The 14,469-nt window shown below is 42.5% G+C and overlaps 1 protein-coding gene across 6 annotated transcripts in view; it reads left to right on the top strand.

Annotated features, from left to right (window-relative positions):
• ASAP1 (ArfGAP with SH3 domain, ankyrin repeat and PH domain 1) overlaps positions 1-14,469 on the top strand; it is a 377,838-nt gene that overhangs the window by 34,747 nt on the left and 328,622 nt on the right. For all 6 annotated transcript variants that reach the window (XM_037802373.1, XM_037802371.1, XM_037802368.1 and 3 more), the window contains exon 2: positions 6,537-6,622. In XM_037802373.1, coding sequence (XP_037658301.1) covers positions 6,564-6,622 — 59 coding nt within the window. In that variant the 5' untranslated portion in view covers positions 6,537-6,563. The remainder of the gene's footprint in view (positions 1-6,536; positions 6,623-14,469) is intronic.

The raw sequence follows: 14,469 nt of genomic DNA, 5'->3' as shown, positions 1-14,469 counted from the left end.
CTAATCACCTGTTTACAGACAGTCAGGTCCCCGTCCGTAATTTTGAGCCCACCGTGGAAGTGCCTGTTCACAAGGAGAATGCCCCAGCTTCATTTCCCCTTGGTGGGACAGTTCTGAGGTGTGCTTTCCACAGTCAGAGGACTCCTTGTGAGCCTGAGCTCCAGGTACCTGAGCAGTGTCCTGCATAATCTTAGACAAGTTCCTTACCTTCTGAGTTTCAGCTTCTTGTAGGCCGGTTGCCCTCACACCATTCTAAAGGAGACATCCTTAAATGAGACAATAATATCACTATCACCTCATCTCTACCAGTTACCAATTATTGATCAATTACTGGGAATTGAGTATTTGCTGAGTGCTTTACCTGCATTTTCTTATCAATTCTCTCAGTAACAGGATGAGATAGATACTTTAACTCCATTTTAAAGATGAGGTACAAAAGGATAAATAACTCACCAAAGACTCTGAACCTGGATTCTAACCCAGTGCATTTAGTTCTAGGGGTAAACTTTTAATAGCAAACTATTATGTCAGAGGACAGGATCTAGCAAGGAAGCTGCTATTATTGTTGTTGTTGTTGTTGTTAATATCCAGAACCCAGCATAGAGTAGGTGTTCCATATTTATTGAACTGAAAAAATGGATGAATGAAAATTACTTTTTTGAGATCAGGAACTTTCTTTTGTTCTTGGCTCTCTCTTCAGTGTTAAAAATAGTCCCTGGCACACGGTAAATACAAAACAAATATTTGTTGAATAAATGAATGAATGGAAAATGGAACTTTGGGTACTGATAGTTCTCTGGTCCTAAGAAAATCATGTTAATTGAAATGCATTATTCATTTCATCCTTTAAAAAAACAGTTCCAGAAAGGAAATAGTCTTAAGATCTTAATAGTATTCATCTCCAGATGTTGGGATAATTAATGATTTTAGCTTTAAGGCCTAATACTTTTCTTGGTTGACCTGGATTACTTTTGCAATTGAAAAGAAATAAACTCTCTTTGAAAAAAAAAATCAGTCTCGAAGCATAAGTGGGTCTCAAAGCAATGTGGGTGAGATACTGACATATACGTAGATGGTAACCTACTTTGAGTGGGTTCAGAATGGGGGAGCAGGATGTTAGCTGCCTTTGGCATCACATCTCACACAGCACTTTCTCACGCCACCTCTCTGCAAGTTCACAGCACTCTGGGAACATAGGCCAGGCTAGGATTAGTGGCCTCATTTCACAAACAAGGGACCTAAGAGCCGCAGAGCCTTAGCTGGGGCTGGAACTCCCGTCTTTTGACTTCTAGCCCAGTGGTCCTTCCACTCTACCCCTGCAGACTTTCCTGAAGGCACATTGAAGGAAGTGGGGCACAGGGGAAGGTGGGTTGGTGGGCCAGGAACTCATGTAACAGCTGTCTCTCAGCATCTGCAGGGAACCCTAGCTTGGACTTTTTGAATCAGATAGTCTGGGTTGGAATCTCAGTTCTGCCATACACTGTCTTGTTCACATTATTTCATATATTGCTGAGCTTCTATTTTCTCATCTGTAAAGCTGCCCCACTATCTCCCTGACAGGTTTGTCGTGAGGGTCAAATTAACACCAAGTAGGTGGCTCCATTGATCATGCTGTTTGTGTGTATTGCATTCATTTTTTTTTTTTCAACCCATGTTGATACCTGTTGGTGTCCATAAATTAAAGTTCCCATGTGTATTAGTCAGTTTTTGCTCAGTAACAAAAACCTTAGAATATCAATGGCTTTGACAGCAGATATTTCTTTTCATGCTTATGGGTCCGTGGGTCAGTTGAACTTTGACTGATCTAGGCTGGGCTTGGCTGGCCCAGGCTGGACTTCTGCTTGAGTTCAGATCTGCTCCATTTGTCTTCATTTTGGGGTCCAGACTGAAAGGCAGCAGCTGACTGGGGCTTAGGGAGACATGCTCCCTTCATGGCAAATCACAGGGGTATAAGAGGGATGGACTTGGGACGAGCACATTGTCACTTCCATTCATATTCCATTGGCTAAAGCAAGAATGATGAAGTCCAGCATCCTGTCTGGCTGGGAAATAAACACTACCCATATGTGGGAAGTACTATAAAGTCACATGCCAGAGGGAGTGGATATATAATGCAAATTGAGACTGGGGAGTGAAGAATTGTCTACTATAATCTGTCTCAGCTGGCCCATTTGGGTGAAACAAGGAAAAGCAAGTTGAGGAATGGGCTGGGAGAGTCAGTGACAATTTATGCAAGCAACAAGGCTTTATTTTTCATAGATGTATACTGAGTAAAACAGGGACCAGGAGGTGATATTATAGGAAAATCAGAAAGGAAGCTCTCCATAGATAGAAGAGCTGTTAGTATAGGGGTCCCTGGCTCCAGCCCCTAGAGATATGACCCAAGTGGCTCAGGGAGTTTGGACCAAATCACCTTTATCGTGCCTATGAAAAGCAGCATGATCTCCAAAATTCTACCTGTGAAGAATTAATGAGTTCTGTGGAGTTAGGATGGGCTGATTCAAGCTATTTCCAAAGCACCATGAGATCCCATCTAATTTTTTAAAAAGTTTTTTTTAATAGCTTTATTGAAATACATTACTACATCATAAAATTCACCTACTTAAAGTTCATTGGTTTTTTTAGTATATTCATGGAGTTGAGTAACCATCATCACTATCTAACTTCAAAACATATTTATCACCCCTAAGAATCTGTTACTATTCACTCCCCATCCTCCCCACCCCGATGCCCCAGTCCCTGACAACCACTCATCTGCTTTCTGTCTGTGGAGTGGCCTATGCTATATATTCCATATAAATGGGATCATACAATATTTGGTCTTTTGTTTCTGGCTTCTTTCACTTAGCATAATATTTCCAAGGTTCATTCATGTTATAGCATGTGTTAGAACTTCATTCCTTTTTTGTGGCCAAATGTTATTCCATAGTATGGATATACCACATTTTATTTATTCATCAGTTGATGGACCTTTTGGCTCTTATGAATAATGCTGCTTTGAACATTCATGTACAAGTTTTTGTGTAGATATATGTTTTTAGCTCCCTTTGGTAGAAAACTAGGAGTGGAATTGCTGGGTCATATGTTAATGCTGTGATTAACTTTTTGAAGAGCTGCCAAATGGTTTTCCAAAGTGCCACACCATTTTACATTTCCACCAGCAATGTCTGAGGATTCCAGTGTCTCCCCATCCTTGCCAATGCTTTCCTGTCCTTTTGATTGTAGCTGTCCTAGTAGGTGTGAGGTGGTATCTCATTGTGGTTTTGATTGCAGTTTCAATGACTATGAAGTTGAGCAGCTTTTCATAAGCTTATTGGCCATTTGTATATCTTCAGTAGAAAATGTCTATTCAAATTCTTTGCTCATTTTAAAATTGTCTATTTATCCTTTTATTGTTCAGTTATTAGAATTTATACATTCTAGATACAGGTCCTTTATCAATATTTGGATTGCAATTATTTTCTTCCATTTAGTGGGTTGTGTTTTCACTTTCTTAATGGTGTCCTTTGAAGCACAAAAGTTTAAAGTCCAATTTATTGTTTTCCCTTTGCTTACTTGTGCTTTTGATGTCGTATCTGAGAAATCATTATCTAACCCAAGGTCCCAAAGACTTACTCTCATGTTTTCTTCTAAGATTTTTATAGGTTTAGTTGTTCTTACATTAGGTTTCTGAACTATTTTGAGTTGATTTTTATATATGGTATGAGGTAGGGATTCAATTTCATTCATTTGCATGTGGATATCCAGTTGTACCAGTACCATTTGTAAAAACATTATTCTTTCCCCATTAAGTTGTCGCGGCACCCTTGTCAAAATCAATTGACCATAAGTGTAAAGATTATTTTCTAGGCTCTCAATTCTGTTCCATTGGACTAAATGTCTGTCTTTATGCTACTTCCAGACTGTCTTGATTACTGTAGCTGCTTAGTAGGTTTTGAATTTGAAAAGTGTGAATCCTCCGACTTTGTTCTGCTTTTACAAGATTGTTTGGGCTATTCTGAGTCCCTTGCATTTCCATATGAATTTTAGGATAAGCCTGTCAATTCCCTGTCTCATTTAAATGTGTGATTCAAGGCTCAGGAGATGTCAGTCACTCCTGGCATCAAAGTTTGAAGGAAGTAGTTCAACATTTATTCAACAAATATTTATAATATTGTTTTTGCTGGACACTGTGTAGCCAGGGCTGGGGATGCACCAGTGAGCAAATCCAAACACGTTTATAATCAAGTCAGTTCAACAGCTATTAATCAGTCTTCAAATTAATGAGTGTATAGTTATAAGTGGAGATAAATTCTATGGCCTAATCTGGAGGATCAAACAGTATTTCCCTGAGGAAATGGCATTAAGGATTATTGGAATTAACTGGGCACGGAAGGTGAGTAAAGAAGCCTTCCAGGCAGAGGGAGCAGCATGGACAAATGGCCTGTGGCAGAAGGATGGAGTTAACTTCCGGGATCTGATGGGTCATATACCTGGAGCAGTGAGCTTGGTGGACAAGATGAGGCCAGAGAAGTGGGCAAGAGACAGCCCATGTGAAACATTTGGTGGTGGAGGGGGATGACATGATGGTACTTGTGTTTTAATAATTTCATTCTGCCTATCAAGCGATTGTAAGGTTTGACTTGATTCAGAATGAGATTTTTAAAAATAGTTTTTAAAAAACTATTTTTAACATTTATGAGTATCGGAAATTTGAACATTGGCTATTTGATGATATCAAGGAAGTATTGTCTTCTTTTTAGGTTGGTAATGATATTGTTTTAATATGTTTTATATATAAAATCATTTGTCTTTTTATAGATTTTAAATTTTTTATGTATTTTTAAAAGATGCTTTCTTTTAGAGGTACACATGCTATGATATTTATGACTGAGATGATGAGAAGGCTGGGATTTGTTTCAAAATAATAATGTGGGGGGAAAGGATTACGGTGTGGATGGGTAGGTTGATGGTGGTTGGGGCAGGATTAAGTGTGGGTTGATAGTGATTGGAGCTGGGTAGGAGGTACATGGGGTTCATGATACTTGTCTTAGTTTTCCAGGCTGCTATGACAAATACCACATAATGGGTTGGCTTAAACAATGAGAATTTATTGGCTCATGGTTTTGAGACCAGGAGAAGTCCAAAAATCAAGGTGTCAGCAAAGTGGTGCTTTCTCCCCAAAGTCTGTAACATTCTGGTGCTGGCTGCTGGCGATCCTTGGGGTTCCTTGGCTTGTATCCTTGCCTCATGTCACATGGCAGTTTCCTCTCCTTTCTTGTGTCTGCTCTTCTGGTTTCCACTAACTTCCTGCTTCCGGCTCCTTCCTGTGGCTTTCTCTGATGATTTCTGAATTTCTTCTGCTTATAAAGATTTCCAGGAATCTGAATTAAGGCCCACCCTCTTTCAGCTGGGCCACGCGGTAGCTACAATAACATTATCAGGAGATCCCATCTACAATGAGTTCATACCCCTAGGAGTGCAAATCAAGACCAAGAGCATGTCTAAGTTGCAGTACATTATTCAATCCACCACAATACTGTTCTCTGTTTTTGTGTATTTACAAAATTCTCCATAATAAAAAGTAAAAAAAAAAAAATTATTTTTCTGGCTTCAGTGTGGGAAATCAGATTTCAGAGGGGGTGAAGATAATGAGGGGAGACCAGGCAGGAGGCAGTTGCCCAGATGAGAATGATGGAGGGTTGGTCCAGAGAGGTGCCAGTGGAGGAGGAGAGCCATGGATGGGTTGAGAGATCATTAGGAAGTAAGCTAGCCAGGACTTGGAGGGTAGACTGATATGGAGCTGAAGGAACATGATGGAGTCAAGAGGGTCCCCCAGTTTCTGATCCCAGATGGATGGAGATGCCATTCAGAGCTCAGGTCAACAGGGAAAGACCAAGTAGGTCCCTTGGCTTGTCTGTTTTCACGCATCCCCCCTCTGCTTTTTCCCGCCCTTCTGCAAAATACTGAAGCTTTTCCCTTATGTAAAGCCTTTTATCCCAGACTTCCTGCATTCTGTGCACTTAGCAATTAATTAAGCTTTGGTAATGCATGAATTAATTAAAATCCTCTCTTGGGTTCAGAGGGGCTGTTCTGAATTATGTATATTCATATATATCTGTCTCCTTCCTGTGTTGGTTTGCTTTGCTGGGGGAGCACCCCTGTTCCTGTGGGCACACAGCTGCAGATGTCTGTCTGTCTATGTGTCTGTCTGTAGCACTCATTTGCTCACTTTAATTTCATGTTTAGGAGCCTAGGTCTAGGGAAGTTAATGACTTGCAAATTGCTCTCCAACGTAGAGCTAGAAATAGAATTCAAGGATTCCTGAGCACTTGCATAGAGATGCAGTGATGGAGATGCCAGCTTAGAAGTGGGGAGCTGAAAAGGGGGGTTTCGTGGTTGCTTTGTTTCATGTTCCTGGACAGCCACTCTGTGGTATAGGAACATTCCTAATGTGGATGCCACCTTCCAAATGAAATCACGTGCTGGTCTGAGACAATGTCCTCTGCCGGTTCTGCTGGATGACTCTTGTCCCCTTCCTCCCTGCCCCCATCCAGGTAATTTTCTGATGTGACGGCTGAGACATGAGATCTTCGGCCTCCAGGCTCTCCAGTTTTTCGTCGAGAGATTCACTATGGAATCGGTGAGTGATCTCCAGCCCTTCCCATCCAGAGAGCCCAGCCTGGGAAGTGTGGAGGGATTCTTTTGGGGGGTTGAAATGCAAAATTTGATCAAACATAAGCACTAGAATCTGACAGAGACACCGTCGGTGTAAATATTGGTAGAGAAAAGCTCTGTGGCATTTGTAGAGCTGTAGACTTTTCAAAGTGATTTATATCACATTTTATGTCATATTATATCACATTTATACGTCTTTATTCAGAAAGAAAGGTGGCAAGGTGATGATACCAGAAAGTCGTCAAGGATAATAAAAACAAAAGCAACAACAATAACAGGTACCATTTTAGCTAAGTCCACCATGTACTATGCTCTTTAGAAACATTATTTCATTCAAACTACCCAATAGTCCTTCTGGGTAGAAATTATTTTACAGATAAATAACTTGCCCATTTGGATTTGAAGCCAATTTTTCCTGACTGCGAGATCCCTGCCTTTTTTTTCTATGCCATGTTGCCTCTTGGTAAGGCCTGAGTTGGCCCATTTTGCAGCTGGGAATGTTGAGGCCTGGGGTTGGAGCATAGAAAAGCTGGAGAGGCCAAAAGAGGCTGAGCTCAGTGGGTAGAGGTCTGTGGTAGGGGATGATAAGAAATTACACTGGACAAGAAGAGCCATGAAAACTAGGCAGAGGAAACTCATAGAGCCCGAGAATCTTAGAGTGGTCAGCATGACGTGACACAGAGTTGATCAGCTGTGGCCGGCCTTTCCGAGAAGTCAGATCGGAGTGGTGCGAAGCGCATGGATTTGGAGTCAGATGAATGAAGTGGTTGAATCCTGGCCCTGCCACCAGCTTGCTCTGTGACCTCAGGCAAGTCACTGCCTTCTGAGTCTGCTTTCCTGACTATAAAAGGAAATAATAATAGTTATGTTTCAGGTTTTTGGTGCAGATTAGGAAAAGAGATATGTAGTAAAGTGTTTTGCATAAAGTAGGCACACAGATATTGTAATTATTCCAGTTTCTAGGATGAAAATGGTTTTTAGGGATGATTAGATGAGCAAGAGTATCTCGAATGGTAGAAGAGGCGAGAGGCTGAAGGCAGGGAGGCCAATCTGAGAGGGTTTTGCTGTCACCCAGATATGATGTGACAAGGGACTGCCACCACCTTCCAGGGTAAATGAGGCTTTGCATGCTTGTCTTCCTAGTTTGTCTGTTACAGAGTTACTCAAAGTCATGTTTTATTTTACGTTTTTTTGAATGAAGAGTCCAACACAAAGGTGGCATTAGTTTTACTGGTGTCCTTTTAGGTGATGCTAATTATAATAACAAAAACTTAGTGCCTTTTTAAGTCTCCAAATGATGGAAAATCTAAAAGAACAATGGCCTAAAGAAGAAGGAAATTTATTTCTCTCTTACCTAAAAGTTCAGGCACAGGTGGTACAGAGTAGCTATAGCAAATCTATCATATCAGGGACCTAGGCTTTTCCTATCTTGCTTCTCTGCCATGTGGGCCAACATTCCCAAGTCCACTTCATGGTCCAAGCTGGCTGCTTCTGTTCCAGTCATCACACCCACCAGGAAGATAGAAAGAGAAGAAGAGCAGACCCTCTTCTTTGAGGATGCTTTCTGGAAGTTTTACCTGCTGCTTCTGCTTATATTCTGTTGGCCAGAATATTTAGTCCTCTGGCTACACTTAACTGCAAGGAAGGCTGGGAAATGTAACCTTTATTCTCTGAGGCCATAGACTTACAAAAATTAAGTGCTATTATTATAGAAGAAGAAGAGAACAAATATTGGAGGACAGGTCTTTCTTTACCATCGTAATAGTTACTGAAAAGTTGTTATTAGAGGATACACTCTGGCCAGACTACTGGAGTTTGGATCCTGGGTCCATGGTGCCACAGTTCTATGACCTTGGGAAAACAACTTAACCTCTCTGTGCCTCAGTTTCTTTATCTGTAAATTCCTATTTGACCCTATATTATAAGCGTTGTTTCGAGAGTTAGATGAGTTAAGGTAAAGCTCTTGGAACAATGCCTGGCATGTAGCGAGTACTATATGAGTCTTAGCTATTAACAGTGCTACTACTACATCTAGTCTTACCACTACTACTACCTCTACTATTACTATTACTGCATCTACTCTTACCACTACTACTACTTCTACCATTACCTCTACTATTACCATGCCTATTATTGCCATGACTGATTCTATTATTACCACTATTACTACTACTATTACCAGTGGTACTACTTCTACTATTACTACTACTACTTTTACTATTACCACCACTAGGACTTCTATTACTACAATTCTACCACTGCTTCTACTATTAATGCTACTTTTCCTGTTAATTCTACTACTACTACCCCTTCTACTTTTACAATTACTTCCACTATTACACCCGTCATTATTTCTCCTGTTACTGCTATTCTACTATTCTTGGTCAGACACCACCCATACATTTAAAAACTTTAATACTCCTAGCAGCCCTCTATGTTAGGTATTATTTTCCCAATTTGAAGATAAGGGTCAGAGAGAATTAGTAATGTGTCAGGTGTCATGCAGGTGGTGGGATCATGGTTTATCCTTGGGTGGGGGAGAGTGATTGGAAGGGAGCCTGCATTGGGCTTTGGAGGTTCTGTTATGGTTCTGTTTCCTGATCTGGGTGCTGGTTATGTGGGTGTAAAACTTCCTTGAGTGGAATCATGACATGGGCAATTTTCTGTATTTATATCATACGCAATAAAAGCATGACCTGCATCTGGTAAGTGGTAGAACATGTGTGATTCCAGAAATTTTTAACTATGAATACATTTTTTGATCTATTCATTTATCTATGGATTCATTCGATGTAACGTATGTTGATCAAGTGCTTATAACTTTGGTGCCAGGAACTAGACCAGGTGCTTGGGATACACTGGGGCCTGCAGCAGACCCAGCTCCTGCCCTCATGGGGCTTTCTGCCTAGCAGAAAAGGAAGCAGGTCACGCCTTAGAGAGTGTCACACCTTACAGAGTGACAGCCGCCAGGCCACGCTCAGTGCAGGATGCTCTGGGTCTGCCCGAGGAACGTGTGACCCAACCCAGCCACGCAGACCCCCGTCTGCGGAAGTAACGTAGGAATCCATCTCAACTGGTTCATTTGATAGGGGGCACGTTCTCCCGCCAGGGTATAAGCCGACCACATGAGGGCTGCATCAGAGAATCTAAAGCGAGCCCCTGTGGTTCCCTGCTAACTGGCTCTGAGAAGGGGTCAGCTTTTGTTTTTCTCCTTTGTGGCTGGGACAGTTGTCTGTCACCTACACCTTGTATTCCACGGGGCAGGCAATTGCCAGAGCTTGTGAGTTCAATAGAAAAGAAGATAAACCCTCAGGAGTAGAGACCTCTGCATTTATCGAGACATAAGTACAGGGACTACTTCTTTTGTTTGTTGGGTTGCTAAAATCAATGAGTGAATGAACCCACAACCGACAACCCCAAACCATACAATTTTTATCCCTCAGAAAGCTCAAGTCCAGGAGAATAAAGAGCAGATTCTATTTCCTTTTTGCAACCCAAAGACCACCAGGAGGGGAGCCAGAAAGTGGAAGCTGAATCGAATTCCGAGCCAGCAATGGAAACCAGTTGGGCCTATTTTCAGGGTTTTTCTCCATACGTAAAAATGAACTGAACTAAACGTTAAACCCTCCTAAACCGAGCCCATGAGAAACCTCTGTGACTTCCCCTCCCTCTTTCTGCCTCTCCACATGTCAAGACTGATGCCCTGTCGTTATCATGCCGCCGGTTGTCAGCCCAAATTGAATTTCCCTGAGCTCGGCTGATGTCCCTTTTTGGCCGCAGTGCAGAGGGGTCAGGAGTGACAGCTGCAAGGATGGGAAATATGTTTCTTGAGCTGAACCCAGAAGCGCTGACCTCTCACCTCAAAGCTGCATTGCTAACATTGTTGGAAGGATTGGAAAGCTTTAGGATTTCTGGATGCAAAAGAAAAAGAAGTATGTTTTAGAAAAGTAGCATTCACGTTCCAGTGTGAAATCCCTTTCAATATAATTGAGGCTGTTTAAAATTCAACTTGTTATTTCACAGCATCAGCCATTCCTCAGACACACGGAGGAAGGAAGATTCTGTCCAGACTGAGAATCTGGAGATTAGGATCCTGGTCTTGTTTTCTTCCCTCTGCCCTTCCCTTTTTCTTTCTCTCCTTCCTTCACAATTTATTAAGCAGCTACTGTGTGCCAGGCCCTATGCTGACTCCAGGGGAAACAGATGAATAAGGCTCATTGCCAAGTCTTCCTGACGTGTCAATAACTTACTCATTTTTAAAATGTGTTCTTTCTGCAAATGTTTATTGAGCACCCAGTTTGCTCCAGTCTCTTACAAGAGATAAAAGTCACAGCTGCTCCTCTTTCTGTGTTTAAACATTTGTTTTTTCACTCATGCCCTCAGCACCTGAGCACCTACTGTGTGCCAGAGACAGGACCCGCTGCTGGGACACACCATGAACAAACGGCTTCTGCCTTATTCTCCATGCACCAACCAAGACGTCAGGCAGCTGGTGGGCACTGCCAGGCTTTGAGCGGAACTGCCTTCCCTTTCCTTCCACTTTGCCTCTCCCTCTGAGGTGTAAGTTCCTCCAGAGCAGGAACTCTACATGTTGGTTCCTCCAGTGAGCGTTTCTGGATTTCTTGCCAGGGAAGGGAGGCAGCGGTTCCCAGCTTGGGCACTCGGGTTCTTGCATGTTCCCCAGGTGATGGAGAGGAGGCTCTCCTGCTGCTTTCATATTTTTGTTTCTTGGGGTGGTCGTTGAAGGGGTCATGGGAAAAGCCTGGCTTGGTCAGGAGGCCGGGCAGGGCTCTGCCCGTGCTTGCTGGTGTGTGAGCCTGGGCACCTCCTTCTCCTCTCCCTGCCTCAGGTGCCCTGTCTTTGCCTCCTCCCAGGGTCTCGTGAGCTCAGATGGGAGCCGCTGGTGCCTTTGGTGAGGGTGGGTGGGCACAATGCCGGCGTGTGCCACCTGACTGGGAGAGGCTTCCCGCCCCATCCAGCACATGCCCCTCAGTAAGGACTTTTGTTCAGTGTCGAGCACCCAGGTAGCATCGGAATATTTCCCCATAATCTTCTCTAAGGAAAGTCTTTTGGAAATATGGAAAACACAAGGATGTCCTTGCAGCGTCCTTGAAAATGTAAACAGTTATAAACGACATAAAAACCTGCTGTTCAGTAGGGCAGTGAGTTAACAAATTAGGGTAAAACAATGCAGCCCTTAAAAAGATTATGATTTAAAGTTATGAGAAAATGCTCACGATATAAACGTCATGTAAAGAAGATTGAAAGTTTTATTTTAGAGGAAGTGACTTAATTTCTCTGTGCCTCAGTTTCCTCATCTGTAAGATGGAGACAATGACTGTTCCTTCCTCGTACATAAGATTGCTTTAAGAATTAAATGGGATAATACATTTGAAATATATGATCAGCACCTGGCACATCTTAGGTACTCATGAAATGCTAATTGTTACTGTTATTATTTATCATGATCTTAATCGTATCCAAAATATTGATAGAAAAATATTTGGATGTTACACATGTGTGAACTCACACCTTTTCCTTTTTAGATGTCTTGTTTGAAGGGAATTCATTCTCTCTCTTATAAAGCAAGCACTAATTGAGCAGCCCCTCGTATCAGATGCTCTGCTAGCTCATGGGGCAGTGGGTTTCAACTTGGGAGTATGTATGAAAAGACTCTCTGGGGGCTTTTTTTTTTTAAGTTCAGTTTTATTGAGATATATTCACATACCATACATCATCCGTGGTGTACAATCAACTATTCACATCTTATAGTTGTGCATTTATCACCCTAATCTATTTTTGAATATTTTCCTTACACCAGAAAGAATCAGAATCAGAATGAAAAATAAAAATAAAAATAGAACACCCAAATCACCACCACCCCCAATCCCACCCTATTTTTCATTTAGGTTTTGTCCCCGTTTTTCTACTCATCCATCCATACACTGGATAAAAGAAGAGCAATCCACAGAGTTTTCACAATCACACTGTCATCCCTTGTAAGCTACATTGTTGTACAATTGTCTTCAAGAGTCAAGGCTACTGGGTTGGAGTTTGGTAGTTTCAGGTATTTACTTCTAGCTATTCCAGTACATTAAAACCTAAAAAGTGTTATCTACATAGTGCATAAGAATGTCCACCAGAGTGACCTCTCGACTCCATTTGAAATCTCTCAGCCACTGAAGCTTTATTTCGTTTCATTTGGCATCCCTCTTTTGATCAAGAAGATGTTCTCAATCCCACGATGCTGGGTTCAGATTCATCCCTGGGAGTCATATCCTGCATTGCCAGGGAGATTTACACCCCTGGGAGTCAGATCCCATTAGGGGGGAGGGCAGCGAGATCACCCGCCAAGGTGGCTCAGTTAGAGAGAGAGAGAGAGAGAGAGAGAGAGAGAGAGAGGGCCACATCTGAGCAACAAAGAGGCACCCAGGGGGAGACTCTTAGGCACAGTTATAAGCAGGTTTAGCCTCTCCTTGCAGCAACAAGCTTCATAGGGGCCAGACCCAAGACAGAGGGCTCAGCACATGAAGCCATCAGTCCTCTGGGAGCTTTTTAAGAATGCTTAGAGCTGCTGATTCAGTAGATAGATGGATGGTGGGCCCCAGGCATCTGCATTCTTAAAACAATTTCACGCATGATTTTGGTTTTCAGGGTTGACTTAAGGCACAGTCCCTCCCCTCAAGGAGTCTGGAAACCAGATGAGAAGGGACAAGCAGCCACATGGAAAGATAAATCATAAGATAAGGCAGTAAATGATGGGAGCTGAGTAAGTGCTATAGGTTGGGGGGCTCCTGACTCTGGCTTCCCTGCAGAACTCTGTAAAAATCAGTATCTCCTTGCCCCCACCCTCCTAGGCTTGTGGAACAGCCCCTCCCAGGGTGAAACCTCCCGGGGTTCCAGTGCTCAGGTAGGATGGGGACTGTTGGTGAGGAGTCTGAGTGGTGGAGGAATTCAAGAGAACCCAGAGGGTGATGGTCACAGAACCCCCTCTAAAGGGGTGAAATTACAGCCAGCTCAGGCTTTTGCCAAAGTCTCCTCAACTTTGCAACTCCCTCCTCTGGCCTCCTGCACCAATCCAAGATGCAGAGCAGCAAAGATTTAGAGCCAGGTTGCCTCCAAAGCCATTTTTACCAGCCATGAGGACTGGTATATTTCCTCTGGCTTGCAGCAGGGACAATAATTTTCAGCTTTGTATTGCACTTATATCGTATGGGCCAATTAAATAATTCCCAAGCATTTATTTAAGTCCTAGGCCCTGAGAACACAGACCTAAATAATACATGTGTGGTTCCTGCCTTCAGGGCACAAAGAGTGGGGCAGAGGAAATAGACATGTAAACAGATAATTTCAGTGCAGTATGAGGGGTAATGATATCTCCTTAGGTGGCATATTATGCCTTGAATACAGTTGAAAGTTGGAGAAGTTGTTGACTGAGTTTAGTGCCTGGCATGAAACAATGTGGTACACCCTTCACACGCACTAAGAGTCCTGGAATATTTGGGCTGGAAAGGGCTTTTCTGAGATGAATGAATTGTTCCATGTCTGTGGTATCCACTACAGGTAGCTACTAGCCACAAGTGGCCACTGGCCACTTAAAATGTGCCTAGTGCTACTGAGAAACGGAATTTTAAAATTTTATCTAATTTTAGTGAATTGACATTGTATCGAAATTGGCCACATTGGCGAGTGGCTGCTGCGTTTGACACAGCAGAAACAGAGCATCCTTGTGTGGTTGTCAAACTTGAATATGCATAGGAGTTACCCGAAGAGCTAGTTAAAAAGCAGATTCCCAGGCCCTACCTCTAGGGT

The sequence above is a fragment of the Choloepus didactylus genome, chromosome 14 (genome assembly GCF_015220235.1).
Source record: "Choloepus didactylus isolate mChoDid1 chromosome 14, mChoDid1.pri, whole genome shotgun sequence".
Classification (NCBI taxonomy): Eukaryota; Metazoa; Chordata; class Mammalia; order Pilosa; family Megalonychidae; genus Choloepus; species Choloepus didactylus.
The sequence above is the reverse complement of the archived record's forward strand: the minus strand, read 5'-3'. Positions and strand labels throughout refer to the sequence as shown.